Source organism: Elephantulus edwardii, unplaced genomic scaffold (genome assembly GCF_000299155.1).
Source record: "Elephantulus edwardii isolate Elephantulus edwardi_28Jun2011 unplaced genomic scaffold, EleEdw1.0 scaffold00116, whole genome shotgun sequence".
Classification (NCBI taxonomy): Eukaryota; Metazoa; Chordata; class Mammalia; order Macroscelidea; family Macroscelididae; genus Elephantulus; species Elephantulus edwardii.
The window spans coordinates 994,817-1,012,077 of record NW_006399866.1 but is presented as its reverse complement, the minus strand read 5'-3'; the positions used below and the strand labels follow the sequence as shown (position 1 = coordinate 1,012,077).

The window sequence follows — 17,261 nt, the reverse complement described above, 5'->3', positions numbered from 1 at the left end:
AGAGACACCATTGCTCTTCAGATTTATCAACAACCTGCGTTATGCGGATGACACAACCCTGCTTGCTGAAACTGAAGAGGACCTGAAGCACCTGCTACAGAGTGTCAAGGACTGCAGCCTACAATATGGATTCAGGCTCAATGTCAAGAAGACAAAGATTCTCACCACTGGACCAATTGGCAGCATCAGGATGGATGGTGAAGAGATTGAGATTGTACACAGCTTTAGTTTGCTTGGCTCCATAGTCAGTAGTCTTGGCACCAGCAGCCAGGAAATTAAAAGGCGCATTGCCATGGGAAAGTCTGCTGTTCGGGACCTCTCCAAAGTTCTCATCCTAGAGAGGGTTAAACCAGGCTGCTCTTTGGAGGCAAGAATTCTGAAGCTTCGTGTGACATACTTTGGACATGTTGCAAGGAGAGACCAGTCCTTGGGGAAGGACGTCATGCTTGGGAGAGTGGAGGGACAGCACAGAAGAGGAAGACCCTCCATGAGGTGAATTTTTTTCAGTGACTGGGGTAATCGGGGTGGATCTGCTAGAGACAGTGAGGTTGGCACAGGACAGAGCAGGGTTTAGGGCTGTTGTACATAGGGTCGCTGTGAGTCACAGGCAACTCGACAGCACATAACAACTCTCAAACATTACTTGGCTGAAATAATTGCATCCCTTTTCTCACAGGAGGACACCATGGAGGTGGAGGAGTTCTTGAAAGAAGCTGCAGTTATGAAAGAGATCAAACACCCTAATCTAGTGCAGTTACTTGGTAAGTGTACCAAGGTCTGAAGAGAGGAACTTTTAATTAAAGCCTCTGAGGTGATGCCGATGTTATTAAAGTAGAGATAAGCAGCTTACTACATTAAGATTTCTGATTTGGATAACTTTCCCACATTCAGCCCCTGGTAAAAAGTCTGTGTGGGGTGGTATGCCTGTGTGCAGTGTATGAGAGAGACCAAGAAGATGATGTTGCTTTCAGTTGATCACTGAAAGCAGCCAGAAAACACAAATCTGAAATAAGCTTCTGAAACCTAAGAATTTCCCAGAGTTTGTTCATTCAAATTTTCTCAAGCATATGTAGCCACAGAGCTGGGGTAAACTAACAGTGGCTTCTGTCATCTAGTGTGTGGCTTGATTTTGCTTCTGAACTCAGAGTCAGTGCCTTTTAACTGAGCAGGTTCAAGTTCATTGACTTTCAAGAAAAAAAAGCACATGCCTGTATTCTCCCATAGGAGCACAATCTCAGGCCATGAGTCAGAACTGTATTAGAGATTGGGCCCAGGATTTAGGAGCAAAATCAGGGCCCACTTCGGAAGCCTGTGCCTTTAGTTCTTGTCCTTCCTGTTGCTCGTCTGTCTAATCGGGAATCGAGCAGCACACTGAAGCCTTGATGTCTTATTGGCAGGCGTCTGTACCCGGGAGCCTCCATTCTATATAATCACTGAGTTCATGACCTATGGGAATCTGTTGGATTACCTGCGGGAGTGCAATCGACAGGAGGTGAATGCTGTGGTGCTGCTGTACATGGCCACACAGATCTCGTCAGCCATGGAGTACCTGGAAAAGAAAAACTTCATCCACAGGTAGGAGCCTGACAAAACCACCCTCCCAGCAGAGTGTGGAACCTGAGCATCATTTTACAAAAGTCCCTGACCTACGTGGTTTTATGGCTCAGCTTCTAACTTTAATGCTGGCAACACGTGGGATTTTGGAACAGAGGCAAACACTAGGTTCCTGACAGAGCCGACTTTGGGCATGGAGCCAGGACTAAATTCAGCCTGGCCTAGACCCTGGACCAGTGGAGCAGTTAATCCCCAAGGTAAGAAATATTTCACTTCTGAACCATTTTGGACTAAGTGGAATATTAAATGAAGTGCATAAAAGGCGTCCTTCCTAATAATCACAGCTCCCTCTGAAATTGAGTGCTCATTGTTCCTCCGAGGCCAGCCATCATCAGTAATGACCTCTTCCTGGGAGCAGCAGCTTTTGCTTTTACATAAACTCCTGGTAACAGCTAGGACATAGGTTTTGTTTTTTGTCTGGAGATATCCCCTCCCCCCCAATTCCTTCTCTTTATTATTCTTTAAGTCTCCACTTAACTGGATGTCATCTGGTTCAGAGACATTTCCACTGTTGTCAGAATTGTGTATGTGTAGGCTAAATGAAGTGTCTGAGTGTTAAAGGCTCGAGTATTCTGACCTTCAGGTGTGCCACAATTATCTTGGCCTTTGCATTCTTTGCTGATGGAAATGGCTTCCTAGCAAAGTAATGGCATGTACAGGACAGAGCCTGATGGCTCTGCAGGACTATTTTATACAAGATGTTCTCCATGCCACAGTTATGACCTTTCCTACCCAATTAACTGAAGGATGAAACCGGTACATGAGATTTCATAGTGAGGAATAAGAGTATCATGTGTGAAATGTTGGCGGTTCCTTGTAAGACAGATTTTCTCTGCTCCAGGAGAGCCTGATTCAGATGCTTCTGTCACTCAAGAACGTGAACCCTCTGATGCTGCAAATTGAGATTTCTTGACTTCTGGTTCGCCTTGCATGGCTAGGTCCATTCCCTCTTCATTCAGGCAAACTTAAAATGCTTTACGGAAATCCTATTAGGCACAACTCCTCTGTATTTAATTTCTCTCTGATTGCTGATGATCAAGCTATCTTACACAGCCATCGCCTTAAGCTGCTGCTACTTCTCATTCCTCCAATCCAGTCTGCCTTGAGATTTCATGGCTAATGTCCATGAAGCAAAGATTAGACTCTGCCTCCCTGAGAGAATCAGGAGGCAAGAGGAATCTGATTATATAGGAGTGAATTTTTAGGATGCATTTGGGTAAGTGTGAGGAAGAAAGAAAATAAGAAACACCATTTGGATTAAATGCCAAAGACTTTTGAAGTCTGATAGGACAAGGGGAAACTCTCTCTACGATGTTTCTTACAAGCAAGGATTGAGCTTAGCAAGACTTGTTCTCTTAAGACCAGCATATAGTATTAATTACCATACACTTAATACTTGCTATGCTCACGGCATCATTCAAAACACTTTTACATATTAGTTCACTACTAATCACAGCAACCTTTCTGAGGCCCTTGCTGTTGTTAAGACTACCTTGATTTTACAGATGAGGTAACTGAGTCCCAGAATAAACCAGCTCCGGGTCATGGGGCCAGGGAGCCCACTTCTAGGGCCACACTCTGCCACATCCCGCTGCCTGCGAACTCCGTATTCACTTGTTGAGGAGCAGCACTGCTCCCTGATGGGGGGTTAGTGCAGGTTTCCAGGGAAGCATACTTGATTTTCTCATTGCATTATCACACCTTTACTTAATGATGGTGAATTTTGTGACACTGGAAAGCTACCCAGGAACTCTTCATGGATGAACCTTTTCCTTTCCCAGGGATCTTGCTGCCCGAAACTGCCTGGTAGGGGAAAACCACTTGGTGAAGGTGGCTGATTTTGGCCTGAGCAGGTTAATGACAGGGGATACGTACACAGCCCACGCTGGAGCCAAGTTCCCGATCAAATGGACTGCCCCAGAAAGCCTGGCCTACAACAAGTTTTCTATTAAGTCTGACGTCTGGGGTAAGGGTTCTGCTGCTGTGTGCACTCTGCATGCCTCTCTCGTCCCCATTCTCCCCTGGCTGACTCACTGCCCCCCCCATTCTTGCTCTCTGATTTCCTCTTCCTTTTTTCCTATTTTTTCCTCTTTTTCATATTATATTTGTTTCTTCTGAATTCATATTATATTTTTCTCCACAATGAGATAAAATGAAAGTGAGCTTTCTCCCTCTCAAAAGTAATGGAGATGCAGAATTAACTTTTTTTTAAAAAAACCAACACAAAAACAAAACACAAAATCCCAAACCCACCATCTTTCTGTGTTGTCCATTTTTAGCTTGCTGACTGAAGTTGCTGGGACACAACAGGCTCCCAGAAGCTTGCTCTGTGCAGGGGATGCCAATTAGTGTGGTTTTGTCTGGAAGTCTCATGTGACCGTTTTGGGGTTTTTTTAAAACCTTTATTTCTTTAAATCATATTATAGAAATTATACACATTTACGAAAAAGAATTTGAATATTATAGAAAGTGGTAAGCTAATGAACTTCCACACCCCTGTCACTTCGTTTTCATCTCTCCTGTCGTTACCCTTATTATTTTGAGGCATATCCTAGACATCTTTCTGTTTTATCCATAAATATTATAGCTTGTGCTTTTTTTTCTGTGACTTTAAAATTAATAGACCCTTCATTCTCCTTCTTCCAAAATTGAAAGTATTTCTGAATATTATTCAATATCTAGTCAGTGTTCAAGTTTCCAAAAGAATCATAATAGTCATACTTTTCTTTTTGCAGTTTGATTTTGATCCAGATAGAGTTCATACAGTACAGTTATTTGATGTGTCTCTTAAGCCTCTTTTAATTTTTATGTTCTCTTTCCATCTCTTTATTTGCCTTGTTATTTATTTGTTGACAAAACCAAATCATTTGTCCTTTAGCATTTCCCGTATCTAGGTTTTTGTTGATTGTAACTTTCTGTTGTTATTGAATATACTCTAGTTCCAGTATTTCTAGTAAGTTGGTAATTGTTTCCAGGCAGCTTGGCCATGCTCTTATTTTCCCTTTTATTCTGGTAGAATTATGTCATAGGAGGTGGTGTGCTTTTCAGGCTGGCAGCCCTGCTCCTTACCCACCAGGCAGCCAGAGCTCCGTAATCTACCGTGAAGGGGCTTTTTTGTGGTTTGATCTAACAAAAGCTTATTATATGAGGAATACTTGATGGCCATGTGATGTAACTAGTGAAGTCAACCATCATCACTTGTTTAAGGACAGTGCAGTTTCTCTAAGAATATTTTTACCTTTCCTTGCTCTCTTGTTGAGAAGCAAGTTTCTAAATCTAGCCCACCCACATGAGTAGGTTGGAGAGAGTAAGTTTTTCTTCCTGAGGAAGTATTTCTTTACAGGTACTATTTTGAATTCTTCTGTGAAAAAGATCTGTCTTATCTCCCCAGTTTACCTGATTATGCTATCATTTATATCAACACGGTCTATGGGTTTAAAATCTAATCTAAGTTATTTATTTTCGTGTTCCAGCTTTCATCACTGCAAATGCATTCAGGTTGCTTTCTATTCCACTTTAACATGTCCCCACCTTTCTGATTTTTTAATACTTCCTTCCTTATGGTACTAAAAGGTAACCCAGACTCAACTTGGCCCTATTATCCATCATTTCTCCAAAGAGTCTTGGTTCCTTTTATTAGAGAATGATACTTAGAACCCAAAATCTAAATATTGAGTGTGATTATTGCTGCCTTAGTATCACTGTTTCTAGGTCCTCTGAGCATACAGAACTAGATAATATGTGTGTGTATATACCAGGATAATCTGTGATGGCTTCTTTGTCTCTCCATCTGTACATACACTGAACTGTACATGATTTTCTACTGATGTCTCCAGTGCTGATTTAGAATAATGGGGTTCTTGCATGTTAATTTTATAACATACTACTTTGCTGACTTTTCTCATTGTTTGTGTAAGTTTTCAATTGATTCTTTTGTGTTCTCAGGATCTGTAATAGGAATGTTGTGTCTCTTCTCCAGGTCTTATGCTTCTGATTTCTTTCTCTTGTCTAATTGCATTGGCTAATAGCTTCTTGCAATTTTAAATAGAAAAGGAGATGAAGGGCATTCTTACCTAGTTTCTGACATTGTTGGGAAAGCTTTTTTTCTCCCCTATTAATTAATGGGCTTATTTTTGGTCCAAGGTGTAATTTGTATGTTTTATATTAGGGATGTATCCGTCAAATATTAGGATAAATGTGTGCTGAATTTTGTTAGACTCCTGACATATACATTGTTTTAGTTATTCTGGTGTTTATTTCACTTGAATAGACATAAAGTTCCATGAGAGAAAGAAATAGATATTATTTAATTTGATTGACAATTTTTAAAGCTTTTGTAAGGTGAACATGTTAGAGTTGGAAGGGGCATTAGAGATAATCTTATAAACCAAAAAAAAGGCTAATGGCTCCACTTAGTTATGTAGCTAGTTGATCACAGAACTTTGAATAGATGTTAACCTCCTAACTTCCAGCTTTATCCTCCTTTTCTGACATATCTCAGCCAAGTTCACCAAATGACCTAAAGGACCACATAGGAGTTGATCAATACCAGGCCCACACCAGACTGCTACTGTGGAGTAAAGGCCGACTCACTGCAGCCCTCCAGCAGGTGTCTGATATTGTAAATCTTTTCAGGAAGAGATTGTGCATCCTTTTCCTGATGAATGCCTGGTGGATTTGAACCACCAACCTTTTAGTTAGCAAACTGACATGTTACACATTATACCACAAGGGCACCTCTGATTAATACAGTTCTCTTATTTTCTTCAGTGTGTTTACTCTGTGCTATTAAATAAATGGAGAGTCTAACACTGCCCTGTTCTGTCTTGTGTTGTTAATTAACAAGCCTGTTAAAGTCTGTCAATGCCTGAGTTACTTCTGAGGGAATCATTTTTAATGTCTCCTGCAGGTAACTAATTTTAGATGCAGTGTAGTTTCAGATAGTACACATCTTCAACCTTTCTCTTTTTCCTTTTAGCATTTGGAGTATTGCTCTGGGAAATAGCTACCTATGGCATGTCACCTTACCCAGGAATTGACTTGTCCCAGGTGTATGAGCTGCTGGAGAAAGACTACCGCATGGAACGCCCGGAAGGCTGCCCGGAGAAAGTCTATGAACTCATGCGCGCATGTGAGCCTTCCCCAGCCTGTCATTAAGACTACACATGGCAATGTCAGAAATGTTAGCGTGCAGGAGTAGATGCAGAAAGTAAAAACTAGAGTGTTCTCTTTCCTTCTTTTTAGAGGCAACAAATATAGTTTGACACATATTTTTCAAATTGTTTTATTGCTTCTAAGACCTGTATTTTCTACAGAGTTTATACACATATGAGAAATTTTTTTTTATTTTTTGTGTGTTTTTAAGAAAAAACTTGATAGATAACTAAATCTAGGATGATGATGATGATTAATAAATTCAGATTTGGGAGCTTCCAACATTCTAGTATAGTAAGTCAGTGTCCCAAGGAATTCTTCCCCAGCCAGAAGTATCTTGTTTTTCTTACTGTATTTGTATGATTTTGCATCATTTTCTCATCCTTCCCCTATTACTTTTTAGTGTAACGGGCATAGTTTTTCATTAGATCTCTTCTCATTCATGTCGCCGCCTAGCATTGAAGTAAACGATGTGTTCGTGTATCTATCCCTCTTTTGGTAATTATTTGATTGTTTTACACACTTGTTTGTTGCCCGTTATAGACATAACAAAAACATCCTTGTAAATATCTCTGCTCACTTATGCCAGTATTTCTAAAAGTTAAACTGAACTTTGTGTATGTTATATTTTGATAGATTTTTTTCCCCAAAAAAATTATCTTTAAAAAAAGATTGTACTAGTTGATATTCTCCTTCCTAAAGTATATTTGAGTGGCCTCCTCTGCATTCTCACTGACGTTGGGCACTCTCAAGCCTGGTAGTCCTTTTCGTCCGCATCTTTTCACTGACTAGGATTTTGGACTTTGATAGCCGTGACTTGAGGGTGGGTTCAAAATGTTTAGTCATTCTCAGCACCAGTTACACTGGGATTGAGGAAACAGTGTGTGCTGTTTTCACTGTCAGCCACCTTTCTGGGATTTTACAGACCATATTCTAAAAAATATCTAAAGTCTTTTCAGATCCCTAATGTCTGTGACAGGACACAGTGGCATTTGTCACTTTTAACTTGTCACAGCAAAAGATGATTGACATGACAGCAAGATTGGATGATGACTGGCAGCAGTATTGGAATGTTGCTTTACCATTGCTTGAGAATTGCTAGCCGTAGGCCTTGTAGCATGCCTGATGCGTGGTCTGACTCTGGTCTCATTCCCAGGTTGGCAGTGGAATCCCTCTGACCGGCCCTCTTTTGCTGAAATCCACCAAGCCTTTGAAACGATGTTTCAGGAATCCAGCATATCTGATGGTAAAGTTGTCTTTCTCTTTGTGCTCTGCAGGAATGGAAGGTTGAGGTAGGAGGGGCAGCTCTAATGAGACGAAATCCCTGGTCCTTCAGTTCACTTGAAGTAGCGCGCAAGCTATCTCAGACCAGGACAAAGCAGAGGTGTTATGGTGGAGCACTCTGTCTTTGTGAGAGGAAGCTCTGGTGGGCTGGTCATGGACAGTGGTACTGCTCACCCAAAGGCTGCAACTTCTCAATTGGCTCAGCTCCACCTGCTGCTTCTCAGGAGAAAATTGGGCTTTTTCCTCCCATCGTATTTACTGCCTTGGAAACCCAGTAGAGGGTCAGCTCTGAGTCAATTCCAATTCCACAACAGTGAGTTTGCATCTGCATCTGTTACAACCATGCAGAATTCTTCTGAATGATAAGTGCTATTTCTTCGGCATCCCTGTCTCTTTTCTGTAACTGTGTATAAATGAGCATTATTATCTTCAAAGGAAAAAGAGCACCAACATACCAAAATAATACCATTACTGATGGCTGCCGGCTTTTGTGTGTGTGCTTTCTAGAAGTTGAAAAAGAACTGGGGAAAAAGGGCATGCGCGGTGTAGCAGGTACTTTGCTGCAGGCCCCAGAGCTGCCCACAAAGACGAGAACGTCCAGGAGAGCCGCAGAGCACAAGGACTCTACTGACGTGCCTGAGAGCCCTCATTCCAAGGGCCACGGAGACTGTGGTACGTGCCTCCCTAGCCCCTCTTAGCTGAACAGCCTTCCCCTGCCCCCTGCCAGAGATTCAAGGGCCAGTATAAGCTAGGAGAAAGCAACCAGGGGGACCTATGAGGACAACAGGCACACCCCATGCTAGTGACCCAGCTTTGGAAAAAAGGAAGGTCTTATTCCCCACTGTACCCCATCCCTCCTGGAGTCACCTAGATTCCATTCACTTGGTCCATTAGTTTGGTCAGATGGGCAGAGGTGCTTATGACATTTGCTGAAAAAGGATTTCACCTCTTCATCTATTATTCATAGCATTTGTGGTTCTTTTGGAGAAAATACAACAATAATAAATCCTGAACCAAATGAAGAGCAGTTTGTTGTGAAAACACTACTGTTGAGAAAGCCCACAGGGTCTGAGTAGAGCCAGGAGTTCGCCTGCGGACAGAGTGCATGTCATCTTGTGACTTGTAGCAAGAATGTGGGATTGGTTCAGGAGGTGCCTCAAGACAGTTAATAATAATACTGACAATATACAGCACTTCCTCTGGTTCAGGCTTTGTTGTTAGTTAAGCTCTTCTTTTTGGCTGTCCCAAAAAGCCAGGAGTTGAGGTTCTACTGCAGGTCAACTGAGCCAAGCATGTGGGTTTATAAAGGCTCCCCAGGCGTTCCTGAGGAAGGACTCTTAACAGACTACAAATTGTGGTAGTGGAAAGGAGTGTGGAAGTTTAGCTATGCAACGTTTAGCTATGATTCTCTGACTCTCAGGGAGTTTAAATGTACCCACAATAGCAAAAATAAAGTTTGGACATTTATTTACCAACTTATTTAAACATAACACCCATGGTGCCACCATTCAGGAGATAAGGAGACGTTGGGCAAGTCTGATGTTAGGACCCTCTCCAAACTGTTGAGGAGCAATTGTCAGTTTGAAGACAAAGGTGCACCTGACTTAGGCCATGTCTTTTCAGTCACTTGCTACACATCTGAGAGCTGGACAGTGAATAAGGATGACAAAAGAAAACTTAATGCCTTTGAGTTGTAGTGCTGGAGAAGAGTACTGAATATCCATGAACTGCCAGAAGAACAAACATGTTTTGGAGAAAGTGCAGCCAGAATGCTTCTTGGAGGAAAGGATGATAAAGCTTTATCTGACATCCTTTGGCATGTTGCTAGAAGAGTCTGTTCCTTGGAGAAGGAAATCATGCTTGGAAAGATAGAGGGTTGGTGGAACAGAGGAAGATCTTTGATGAGATGGATTGATGTGGTGACTTCAGCAATGGGCTCTAGTGTGTCAGACATGATGAGGATGGCACAGGATAGGGCAGGGTTCTGGTCAGATGTTAATAGGATTGCTGTGAGTCGTGCTTGACTCAGCGGCACCTATCAACAGCAGCCACCTTGTGCAGTCTGAAATGGATCCAGCGTGCAATGACTAGTGACTTCAATGCAGGCATCAGAAACAAGGGAGAAGGAGGGCTGCTAGCTGCAAGACTAAGGCCTTCATGACAGAATGACGCTGAAGTTGGCATGGTAGCATTTTGTGCAGTCAGTGATTTATTTCTTGCATGGACCTTTTTAAAAAACATAAACACATGGACCTGACCAGTTTTATTCCTGTGTGAAAGAATCCATAAGAACATCATGATTCCTTCACATAAGAATCAAATTGACTGCATCTGTGCTAAGAGCAGAACATTGAATGATGCAGGGAGCATCAAAAGAAAGTGAAAACATCTATGAGATATCATCTCACCCCAGTCAGAATAGCAGAATTTAACAGAACAGCAAGCAACAAATGCTGGCGAGGCTGTGGAGAAACTGGAACCCTTATTCACTGTTGGTGGAAGTGTAAAATGGTGTAACCACTGTGCAAGGTGGTATGGCGCTTTCTCAAAAAGTTACAAATAGAGATACCACTTGACCCAGCAATTCCACTACTGGGAATATACCCCAAAGAGACCATAACTGACATCTAAACAGATAGATGCACACCCATGTTTATTGCGGCTTTGTTCACAATAGCAAGGAGCTGGAAACAACCCAAATGCCCATCAACAAACAAATGGGTAGAGAAGCTGTGGTATATTCACACAATGGAATACTATGCTGCTTTGAAAAACAAGGAACTCATGCAATATTATTCACAATGGGTGACCCTGGAGGACATTATGCTGAGTGAATGTTGTAAAATAGGACTGACTTTGGGGGTTTGGGGAGACTGAGAAAGATGGGTTCAATAACGTATACTGCATTGAAACAGATGAGGGAGAAAACTGTTTAAAAGGGGTATTTGATTAGGGATTTTTGTCATGACAGGAGTCCAGAGCGAAGGCTACATGGTGGATTGGACCTGGGGGATGGTTTGTAAAACAATGAAAGAATTTTTCTTTTACTTTTCCAAGAGGGTAGTGTACTAGGGGGGAGGGTTGGGAAGGGAGAAATGTGCAACAGTGAATGAATGGAAATCCAAAGTCTCTGTAAATTTTTACTGAAATTAATAATAAATTTAAATTTAAAAAAAAAAGAAAGTGGAAGGAATACAGTCACCATATCAAAGAATTGATCAGTGCCAGGCCATTTCAGGAAGAGAGTAGCGTGTGTACTTAAAGAAGTATAAAGCTTTGCTGAATGCTTTAGCAAAAGAAAAAGCCCTACGAATTTCTGGAATACCAGTCGCGATGTTTCAGCAAACACATGCAACTCTGGATGTGCTCACTTATCTATGTCATAAAATTTGGAAAGCAGAAATTGGACAGCCAATTGCAAGAGATCTGTATCTGTGGCCATTTCCCAGAAAAAGGTGATCCAACAGAATTTGGAAAATATTATTAATATTACATATTATTTTAAAATGGCCAGAGCAGTATATTGACACAGAATTGCCCGAAATTTAAGCCACGTTTGGAAGAGGTCATGGAATGTCGACTATCATTGCTGATATCAGATGGATCTTGGCTGAAAAGACCATCTTGGAAAGATACTTTTTTTTATTGATTATGTAAAGACATTTGAGTGTGTGGGCCATAATAAATTATGGGTAACATTGAGAAGAGTAGCAATTCCTGAGCACCTGTTTGTGCTAATGCAGAACCTGTACATTTGAGCAGGCGTTTGGACAGCTGGTAGGAAAGGAAGATCCTCCATGAGGTGGATTTACACAGTAACCTCAGTCGTGGCCTGGACATGGCAGAGATTGTGAGAATGGCACAGGGGGCTGTTGTTCATAGATGGAGTCACTCGAGAGTCATAGTCGGCTCGAGGTTACCTGATGCCAACAGCAACCAGAGGTGGGACCGTGGACATAACAGACTGTTGGACATTGCTCACACGATGGGACCGTGGACATACAGACTGTTGGACATTGCTCACACGGATGTCACGTGGTGCAAGATAGACCCAGCAAGTACATCTAAAAGATTTACAAAAGAAATCAAGCTGAATTAAGATATTTCTTTTTAAGTACAACTCTTTGGAGGCCATAGCATCTAGACAATAGACATTCTACCCTTTAGCTTTGTGTTGTGATTCCAGGTAGTTAACCAGTAGGAAATACTGTGCTTATTAAGAGCCCTGTGATAAGCAGTCACATTTACTTACACCTGTCAGTGTTCATTGAAAAGATGCTTTGATAAGTAATCTCACAGTGAGTCAGGAGTGTCAATTAGCTGCTCAGCACAGAACTAGAGATGTGTATTATTCATCAGACTTCACTTTCCCAGAATACGTCTGCTGTAGTAAGTTTTAGTAGGCATTTGACTTCTGATTCAGTTGTCCAGCTTGCTTCCTGGTATTACAATGCTCTATTGTACCTGTGTTCTGGAGTGCAGGGTGCTGATGGAAACCCCTTTTCTTGTTGCTTGAGCTCAAAGAAAATAATTCTGTCATTCACCAGCAGAGAGCTTGGCAACACTAGAAAGGTTGATTACTCATATTTGTTTACAGAGTCCCCATTTAAAAATATTCAAAGATCATCTGTTTCCATGCATAGTAGCTCATTGTTACTGTACCGCAGTAGTCATAGGCCCCTCCCACTACCAGCTGGGTGGTCTAGAGATCACAGGTTCTGATTCTGAGCATAATTGGATCAGATAATGATGTTGGGAAGGTGGATGCAATGCTCCTGCAAAGAAAACTAGTGAGAGGATGCAGCAATCAGGGCCATCTCAGCTTACGTTCCTCCAGCCTTAGTGTGTGAACTTGAGCCTTTCATCATCGTCATCACCGTAATAATAATAGCATTCACTGAAAAATTATATGCTAGTGACATATAATTAATTTGATAAATATTCCACATTAATTATCTTATTTACTTTCTCACAACAATAGATACATTGTTACTGGTGGCCTAATGGGTAAAGAGTTGAAGTGCCAACCAAAAGGCAAGCAGTTCAAATCCACCAGCTGCTTTGCAAGAAAAAGATGGACAGTCTACTCTCGTGCAATTTACAGCCTCTGAAAAACCCACTAGAGGGTCAGCTATGACTTAGTACCAACTTGACAGCGGTGGGGGTTTTATTTTATGATGAGAAAGTTGAGGTTGAGAGTAATGAAGTGGCTTGCCTGGACCTTGTAGCTAGTAAGTGAGACAGCTGACAGTCAAGCAGACTGACAGGGTCAGAGCTCCAGTGTCAGCCTCTCCATGGAGCACCAGGCAGCAGCCTGCAGGCTCGTAGTTTGTTCCGGACTTACTCGTGCCCCTTCTGTTTCAGAGCCTCTGGACCATGAGCCCACTGTGTCTCCACTGCTCCCTCGAAAAGAGCGAGGCCTGCAGGATGCTGGCCTCAATGAAGATGAGCGCCTTCTTCCCAGAGACAAGAAGACCAACTTGTTCAGCGCCTTAATCAAGAAGAAGAAAAAAACAGCCCCGACCCCTCCCAAGCGCAGTAGTTCCTTCCGTGAGATGGACGGCCAGCCAGAGCGCAAGGTGATCAGTGAGGAAGAGGGCCGAGACGTCAGCAACGGGGCGCCGGCTCTCATGCCCTCAGATGCAGCTGAGCCAGGCAAGACCCCAAAGCCCAGCAACGGGTCCAGCGTTCCCAACGGAGCCTTCCGCTCTCCTCACCTGTGGAAAAAGTCCAGCACGCTGACCAGCAATCGACTAGGGGCCGGTGAGGAGGAGAGTGGCAGCAGCGCCAGCAAGCGCTTCCTGCGCTCCTGCTCTGCTTCCTGCGTCCCCCATGGGGCCAAGGACACAGAGTGGCGGTCTGTCACGCTGCCTCGGGACTTGCAGTCCACAGGAAGACAGTTTGACTCGTCCACATTTGGGGGGCACAAAAGTGAAAAGCCCGCTTTACCTCGGAAGCGAGCAAATGAAAGTAAGCCTGACCAGGTGCCAAGGGGCACGGTGACCCCCCCACCCAGACTGATGAAGAAGAATGAGGAAGCAGCCGATGAGGTCTTCAAAGACCCCACAGAGTCCAGCCCCGGCTCCAGTCCTCCCACTTTGACTCCAAAACTTGTCCGTAGGCATGTTGTGATGGCCCCTTCCTCTGGCCTTCCACACAAGGACGAGGCCGGGAAACCCAGTGCCTTAGGGACCCTCAGCACAACTGAGCCAGTGTCCCCCACCAGCAGAGCCGGGCCAGGTGCCTCCGGAGGTGCCAACAAGGCCCCTGCCGAGGAGTCCAGAGTAAGGAGACACAAGCACTCCTCAGAGTCCCCAGGGAGAGACAAGGGAAAGCTGTCCAAGCTCAAACCTGCCCCGCCGCCCCCACCCCCATCCTCTGCGGGCAAAGCGGGAAAGAGCTCTCAGAGCCCGAGCCAGGAAGCCACTGGGGAGGCAGGAGGCACCAGAGCAAAGGCCCCAGCTCCAGGCATGGATGCTGCGAGCGGTGATGCTGCCAAGCCAAACCAGCTAGGAGAGGGCGTCAAAAAGCCGCTCCTCCCTTCCATACCAAAGCCACAAGCGTCTGCCAAGTCATCGGGGACCCCAGCCAGCCCAGCCCCCACTGCCTCGATGCCGTCAGCACCCTCATCCATGGGAGGGGACCAGCAGTCTTCCACTGCCTTCATCCCTCTCATCTCCACACGTGTTTCTCTTCGGAAGACCCGTCAGCTTCCAGAGCGGATTGCCAGCGGCACCATTACCAAGGGCGTGGTCCTGGACAGCACCAATGCCCTGTGCCTCGCCATCTCCAAGAACTCTGAGCAGATGGCCAGCCACAGCGCGGTGCTGGAAGCCGGCAAGAACCTCTACACGTTCTGCGTGAGCTACGTGGATTCCATCCAGCAAATGAGGAACAAATTTGCCTTCCGAGAGGCCATCAACAAACTCGAGAACAACCTGCGGGAGCTTCAGATCTGCCCAGCAACCGCAGGGGGTGGCCCAGCCGCAACGCAGGACTTTAGCAAACTCCTCAGTTCAGTGAAAGAAATCAGTGATATTGTGCAGAGGTAGCAGATGTCAGGTGTCAGGCTAGATGGAGCTGCCTACAGCATGTGTGAGTTCCCTGTGCCCGATGGCGACAGAAAAGGACCAGTGAACTGGGACGTTGGCCCAAGAGCTCTGCATAGGCAGAGCTGAGGGGCCACCCTACTACCTAAAGTGTGCACGAACTGTCCACATGCACTTTCCCCCTTTGCCCCTGCTCCCCGAGCCCTCTCTGCCCCTGAGTTGTATCTGTGGAGTTCCTTCTCTGTGGACCTAGGTCAGCATGCCTAGGCCCCGCAGGCTGTCACACGCATATTGCTTTAACATTGAGCATTTCTAAGCAAGTGAGAATGGCAGATAAGGTCATTTGGGTCTGTTTTTCTTTCCCGCTCCACCCACCCCTCACCTTACCATCCAAATTAGTGTCCTGAACTTGAGCCTTTTAACTTCTGCCTGCCCCAGAGAAGCGGCTTTCCACAGTTTCACAGAATTGACCCTTCTAAGAGAAAGATGCATTTTGAGAACGAAGTCCTGAAGAAGGGGGTGCCAGGTCATCCCTGTGTCTCCATTAGTGCCTGTGGGCCATGGAGCTCCCACTTCTCATGTAAAGGACAGCTCGTGATTTGGGGCATAAGATAGGACAGTAGAGCAAGCCGGGTCCAGGACAGGAGGGGACGCTGAGAGGACTGTGGTGTGGGGCAGTGTTCCTGTCATCTAGTCTCCACTTCCCTGGGAGCCTGGTTCCTGCTGCTCTTGGCACCTCTAGTGCTAATCCTGGATAAAAAGCTTGAGTCTTAGGGGGGAGCATGGTTGCTGCAGCTGCAGACCCCACAACAGAGTAAGAGGAGGGCAGCGGGCAGTGGGTGAACAGCATGGTGCCGAGATGGCTTGGCCTGGGCTGGGCAGAGCACATCCACAGAGGCCCAGGTTTGCCATCTTTTCACTCTTTGAGTGTCCTGGAAAGGTCTTGATTTTAGACCTGTCTCCCACCCCTTGCTATTCTCTCCTGAGACAGAGTCTTATTCTTGCAAGGCCCTTTTCTTGGTAACAGGACACTCTTCTGTTTTCTGGAGATCCTAAAGCCTTTCGAAGTTCTGCCTTCATTGGGCACAGCCACCTGTGAGACAAAAAGGAGCCACCGCCAGGCACAGGCTTCAGACAGAAGACGCGCTGCTGGCCCCGAGACCCTAACAGTGACGGCTGAAACCGCCAATGTCTCTTACTTAATTACTATGGGCAACACTTAGCCTAATGTTTCTGTGGGAATTGTCAGGAATCATTCAGAAAAACCACAAGCAAATGAAGCCCCAGAAAGTATTTACAACAGTGTTTCCTCAGTGCCTGATGTCATACATTTCCTTGCCTGTACTGCCCGGGAGCAGAGCTGTGCGACCTTGACCCTGAGCAGCTAGTTGAACAGGCAGGCACCTCCCTGGGCCTCACAGTCACACCCAGAGAAACCAGGAGAAAATCCTGTTTGTTTCTCTTCCCTTCTTGCCTGTGACTAGCACGGGTCCTGTTTTTACTCGACTCACCTTTATTTGTACTTTATTTTTCTGGTAGAGACGGTTTTCTCTGGATCGTTTAATGTGTGCTGTTCTCATAGCACGCCACCTCTTTACACCCCCCCCACCCTCGACTGCTGTGCCCCACAGACTGAGGGAGGTGCTCGACCACCACCAGCAGCCTTGCAGAGCAAAGCAAACCACCCACACAGGTTCCCTAGGACCGACTGTGTCTATGAGGTACTGGTCTCTTTTTGTTAACATAATGTGCCACTATATTTTGCATTTATATCTTGGTATTACACTCTTTTATAGATTTCCTCTTTTATAAATGATGTGTAAATAGTTTTCCACAGCCCTGCCTTCTGGAATGCCTATCGTGTCTTCTCTTTTTTTTTTTTTTTTGTCCAGTACATTTGTTTCTGTATATGACTGTGTTTTTGAATCCAAACTCCTCCTCTGTAGTATTTTTTAAATAAATAAGTGTTTACAACATCAGGTTTGTTGGTAGAAGGTTTGCTTTACAGTTCTTTGCTTGATGATGGGAGAGGGCTGAGGTCTTCTTTTCCTACCAAGTCTGGAGACTCCGTGTGCAGAGCAGATGAGAACTGGGAGGGATTGGGCAGGACCACAGCGTGTGCCACCTGCCTGCCTGGGGCCGTCTTGTATCCAGTGTCAT

The 17,261-nt window shown here is 44.6% G+C and overlaps 1 protein-coding gene across 2 annotated transcripts in view; it reads left to right on the top strand.

Annotated features, from left to right (window-relative positions):
• ABL1 (c-abl oncogene 1, non-receptor tyrosine kinase) overlaps positions 1-15,144 on the top strand; it is a 206,677-nt gene extending 191,533 nt beyond the window's left edge. For both annotated transcript variants that reach the window (XM_006892449.1, XM_006892450.1), the window contains exons 5-11: positions 677-761; positions 1,398-1,575; positions 3,396-3,580; positions 6,593-6,745; positions 7,925-8,014; positions 8,560-8,724; positions 13,417-15,144. In XM_006892449.1, the coding sequence (XP_006892511.1) occupies positions 677-761; positions 1,398-1,575; positions 3,396-3,580; positions 6,593-6,745; positions 7,925-8,014; positions 8,560-8,724; positions 13,417-15,104 (2,544 nt within the window). In that variant the 3' untranslated portion in view covers positions 15,105-15,144. The remainder of the gene's footprint in view (positions 1-676; positions 762-1,397; positions 1,576-3,395; positions 3,581-6,592; positions 6,746-7,924; positions 8,015-8,559; positions 8,725-13,416) is intronic.
• The last annotated feature ends 2,117 nt before the right edge of the window (positions 15,145-17,261 follow it).